A 5,687-nucleotide genomic window follows, 5' to 3' on the forward strand; every position below is an offset into this window, starting at 1 on the left:
TGTAGGGAACATGTTCTCTAAACATTAAGGGAGTTAAGCTCTGGTCATTAACATTTCCACTCAAGATGTTTTCATAAATCCCAAGTGAAAACAAGCTCTTCAAAAAACAGAAAAAAAAAAAATCTAACCTAATAAAGCCTTGGTTGGGTTAAACAAACTAATACGTAGGCTCTTAGGGGCCAGAGTCCTACATGTTCTGCTGAGCAAGGGGTCACTGCACCCCAAACCACTCGCAGTTCTCTTAACATCACACCTTTCATGATTCTGACCATACACATGCCAACCCTTTCCTGAAATGTCTATGAGCCCCTTATCTACAAGGTTAATTTTTACTTATTCTTCAAATTCCCTAACCTTCATTAAACTGTATGCTCTTTGAGGGAAGGCTACAGGCAGGCCATACAGCAGCAGAGCTAATCGTAATGACTGGGTCTAAATTCCGTAATACTTAAAGTCTTCAGTCTTTTCACCTATAAATAGAGATAATAACAATATCTAATGGATAGTTATGAGGATTAAAAAAATAACTGAAGGAAAAGAGTGTAACATTGTATGGAAGAGGTACAATAAAGTTTAGTCATTTCCTTTTTTTTTTTTTTTTTTTTTTTTTTTTTGCTATAGGGCACATGCACTTGCCAGAAAGAGAGACAGAAAGCAAGAAATCACCCACCCCCCCCGGAGGGATGACCACGCTGCAATCCCTTCTCTTCCCAGGATCTTGGGCATGCACGCACTGGTGCCCGGCATGAGTTTAAGCCACCGGGTCTGGGACTCGAACCATGGTCGACTACATGGGATTCTGGCAACATAGCCATATCGCCAACTGCTGGTCCCAGGGTTAGTCATTTCTATTGTTAATGAAAAAACTCTAAATCCAGCAAGAAAGGCCCAACTTGGGAAGACCAGATACTATCCTTGTTTGGTTACTAAAATAGAGTCCCACCTATGTAAGAGACGGAGCTAGTGGAAAAGTGAGGCTCTTAGACAGCCAAGTCGCCATACTCACAATTACACAGTTCTTGCCAACGTGAACGTAAGAACCAATCTGAGCTGCGTTGACCACACAATCTTCCTCGATAAAAACATGGTCCCCAATATGTAAAGGAAAGAATGCAACACTAGAGAAGGAAAAGGTGAACAAAGAAAGGTCAAGGTGATGTACTTTGAGTCAAGGTTTATAGAATTACAGTTTGTAATCTCAACTTCATCATCTTATTTTAATGAGATCATTTTCTTTTTTCTTTTTTTTTTTTTTTTGTTTAAGAATGATTTTATTTAACTTTATTTTAATTTGACCAGAGAGTGACATAATGAGAGAGAGAGAGAGAGAACACACAAAAGCAAGCAACTAGGTCCAGGACTCGAACTATGGTCTGCCATGTGGGAGCCTAGCACCCTTAACTACCACGCCACCTGCTGGCCTCTAATGAGATAATTTCTAGTAAAGAAAGAATCCTCGTCAGGCTAGGAAAACTCTATGTTGAAAATAAATGAGACAACTAACAAAATCAGAACTATCAAACCAGAGAAATGTCCAAGGAAACGGCAAGACAGAAAGGGCAAGGTCTTCAACCCTAGTAGAGCAGGTACCAAATAACAATTAATGAATGTCTACTCACTTCTGCTTTCTTTAGAAATGCTCACAGATCACTTTTTTGGTAATATGCCTTATAATGTTACAGGGAAGTGACATCAAGTTGATGGCTATAATTTATGGCACTTTACATTCTAATCTACTCACTCACCAATTCTACTGAGTGTCTACCATGTGCCAATCTTGATGCTAGAAATTGGGGATATGATGATGAACAAGAGAGACAAAATAAGTATTTATATAATAATTCACTGTCGCTGTGATAAGTGCTACCGAGACACAATGCCAAGTTATGAGAATATATAACAAGAAAACCAGGTGTTTGGAAGAAGCTTAATTGAAAGGAACATTTAGGCCAAGAGCTTAAGGATGAGTAGAAATTAGCAGGCTTTCTCCCAACTTCTGACATTGTTCCCATTCCCCAGGATCCCTCAAATATTATTGAGAGTGGTTCTGTGATCCCATCTATAAGTAATTTTAGTACCTTGGAAAGTAATCATCTTTGGACCAGAACTGACATAAAGTAATTAGATGCTCACTAACTCCTTCTAGTCCTGTTCTATTTTGTCAGGAATATTTTGTCAAAGATGATACCTGTCCTCCATGACCTATAATTAATTTATTTAAATTCTCATTAATCTGTTAGCATTTTTAGCCTGTATACACTGCAGCAATGAATTTCTTTATCTTATTATAGTCTATGGCAGCAGTAACAGTTCTTTTTTAATTAAAAATTCCAAATTATTATTTTTTTTTGAGAGGTTTTTTTTTCACTATAGGGCATGTGCGTTCACCAGACAGAGAGAGAGAGACACAGAAAGCGAGAAATCACCCCCCAGGGGGGATGGTCACGCTGCAATCCCTTCTCCTCCATTCTCCTCTCGGGATCTTGGGCATGCACACACATGTGCCCGGCGTGAGTTTTTAAGCCACCGGGTCCGGGACGCAAACCGCGGTTGACTACGTGGGAGTCCAGCAACATAGCCATTACGCTAACTGCTGGTCCCAAAAATTCCAAATTTTTTAATAGTACCTGGTTCTGGCATGATACACAGAGGAGAAAAATTCACATTCACCCTCTATTCATGTTTTGCTATGTACACTTTCATATTTCTATATTCCTCATGAGGACTAATCCTATTTACACACAGTAAACCCCTTGTTCATTCTTTTCTTTTCTTTTCTTTTTTTTTTTTTTTTTGAAGAGGTTTTCGCTACAGGGCGCATGCACTCACCAGAAAGACAGAGACAGACAGAGAGACAGAAAGCAAGAAATTACCCCCCAGGGGGGATGGCTATGCCGCAATCGCTGCTCCTCCATTCTCCTCTTGGGATCTTGGGTACACATGCACATACGCCCGGTGTAAGTTTAAGCCACCGGGTCTGGGACTCAAACTGCAGTCGACTACATGAGAGTCCAGCGACATAGCCATTACAATAACTGCTGGTCCACCCTTGTTCATTCTTGGTGCTTTCTCCAGGCCATATCTAGCCTAATAATGGCATTATCAGAGGTTGGAGCCAATAACTCTAGAAAACTTCAGTTGAAACCACAAAAGGTATCACAAAATTTCTTGATTGCCCCCAATAGCCTTCTGAGCCAATTTGTGAATATTTTCATGTGAATGATTTATAATGATTCTCTGATCTAATTCCTGTATATACTGGAAAGTCTGTAGTCCAACATCATTATAGAAAATATGGGATTTTTCCTGTATGATATACCTCTAAGTATTACAGTTTGAGTTAGCTGTTTCTTTCTCTGTTCTTTCCTAACCATGTTCATACCCCTGTGATAACGATATCACTCATAAAGTGCTATCATATTATACTATCATATGGTAGCTATCTGTTCGTGTAATTGTTTCTACAACTAGATTTTGAGAACCTTGAGGCAGGAATTATATTTTATCCTTCTTTATATGCCAACTTTAGGAAACCCAATGGAAGCTAGTTGATAAATGCTTGCTGACTTATTGGGTGAAATGCAGATGGAACCATAGGTAGGAACTAGGAGGGCAATTACCTGGAAGGATAGAGAAAAAGAGGATATTACCACCACAAGCATCGTGGTCAGTTTTCCTACTCTATCCTGTTCTGTCTTGAGCAGTCCTTATTCCCACAGAGGGATCAGTGGGTCTGACTTGACCCTGTCTCTGGGTAACAGCTGTTTAAACCAGTTGAGCCAATCAGATTCTCTCTCTAAAGAATTTGGGAGTTGGGGCTGGCAGGTGGCATGGTGGTAAGGGTGCTGGATTCCCACATGGCTGGCTGCGGTTCAAGTCCTGAACCTGGCAGCTTACTTTCTCACTTTCCCTCCCTCCCTCCCTCTCTCTCTCTGTCCTTCTCTGGTCAAGTAAAAAAACAAATTAATTAATAAATTAATTAAAGTTCATTAAAGTAATTCTTTTAAAAATAAAAATAAAAAATAAGTTAAAAAAATAAAAAAATAATAATTTGGGAGTAAGATATAAGATCTCTGGCTGTGGGAACCAGCAGTTAGCATAATGGCTATGTCGCTGGACTCCCATGTAGTTGACCGCGGTTCACGTCCCAGACCCGGTGGCTTAAAACTCACGCCGGGCGCGTGTGCGTGCGTGCCCAAGATCCCGAGAGGAGAATGGAGGAGAAGGGATTGCGGCGTGACCATCCCCCCTGGGGGGTGATTTCTCGCTTTCTGTCTCTATGTCTCTCCCTGTCTGTCTGTCTGGTGAGTGCACGCGCCCTATAGTGAAAAACCTCTCTCAAAAAAAAAAAAAAAGATCTCTGGCTGGTATCTGTTAGAAGCCTAAATGAAGAAGTGGTATAAATAAAGGCTGCATGAGCAAAGGGGCTAGGTATAGCCAATCAAAGAGAGAGGCGAGAAAAGCAGAAATGCAGAGACAGGGACAATATAGAAGAATCAGCATAATCTTTGGGATAGAGAGGAGACAACAGAACAGGTGTCTTGCTTCTGGTTCAATGTCTATTGCATATTCTGATCAATTGTGAAGGCTGGCTCCTTTTTCTACTCTTAAGTCCCACTGAATATGCTGATATTTAATCAGAACACCCTGTACTTTTCCTAGCTTCAGAGGATTCTATTTTTGACAACCAATCATCAACGAGACTAAAACAATCACCACCAGAGTTGTGTTCATTTTGGTGAATTCTTACCAAATGTCTCCCCCCATGAAAACAAACAAACAAACAAAAAAAATAAGAGAAATCTACTCATTACACCACAATTCAACCCATGGACAATAACTCCAACAACAGATCTTGCCAAGAGTGGAACAGGGTGATGAAATCACATACCCCTTGCTGAATTTCTTGAATGGTGGCCTTATGACACTCCGACTTTTCACAACACAATGGCGCCCAACTCTTACATTTGCCAGGTCCCCACGGATAATGCAGTCATTCATCACAATGGTCTATAAAACAAAGCACATTTTTTTTAATTGCTAGAAGGTGTGCACACTTGCCAGAGAGAGAGAGAGATGAAGAAAGCATCCCTCAGTGTGTGGTCATGCCACAATCTCCTCTCTTCCATTTCTCCATCCTGTTTAGATTTTGATAATGCATGTACATATGCCTAGCATGTTTGTTTTTTTTTTCTTTCTTTCTTCCTTTCTTTTTTTAGGTTTTTGCCATAGGATGCACGTGCTTGCTGGTGAGAAACAAAAAGACAGTGAGCAGGAAAGTGAGAAATCACCCCTGAGGGAGGATGACCACACCACGATCCCTTTTTCTCTATTCTTCTCCTAGGATTTCTGGGCACACACACACATGTAAAGTCCAGTGTGATTTTCAAGCTGCTGGGCCCAGGACTCAACCACAGTCAGCTATATGGGAGAATTCAGTGCTTTGACCACCATGCCACCTGCTGACCCCACTCAGCATGTTTTTCAAGCCACAGGGGCTGAGATTCGAAGAACAGTTGGTCAAGGGGCAATCTAGCAACCTTAACCACCAGGCTATGGGACCAGCCCAGAAGAAGCATGTTTTAGGGGACAGCAAGTAGCATGATTGTTAAGGTGCTGGATTGCCACATGGCCAACCACAGTTCGAGTCCTGGACCTGGTGACTTGTTTTCTCACTTTCCCTTTCT

The 5,687-nt window shown here is 41.0% G+C and overlaps 1 protein-coding gene across 1 annotated transcript in view; it reads right to left on the reverse strand.

The window, feature by feature from the left end:
* The window catches only part of DCTN5 (dynactin subunit 5), a 23,336-nt gene that overhangs the window by 8,532 nt on the left and 9,117 nt on the right, over positions 1–5,687 (reverse strand). The window contains exons 3-4 of the mRNA XM_006148297.2: positions 4,892–5,010; positions 1,007–1,118 (exon numbers count right to left, since the gene is read on the reverse strand). Coding sequence (XP_006148359.1) covers positions 1,007–1,118; positions 4,892–5,010 — 231 coding nt within the window. The remainder of the gene's footprint in view (positions 1–1,006; positions 1,119–4,891; positions 5,011–5,687) is intronic.

This window comes from Tupaia chinensis, unplaced genomic scaffold (assembly GCF_000334495.1).
Source record: "Tupaia chinensis unplaced genomic scaffold, TupChi_1.0 Scaffold000231_2, whole genome shotgun sequence".
Classification (NCBI taxonomy): domain Eukaryota; kingdom Metazoa; phylum Chordata; class Mammalia; order Scandentia; family Tupaiidae; genus Tupaia; species Tupaia belangeri.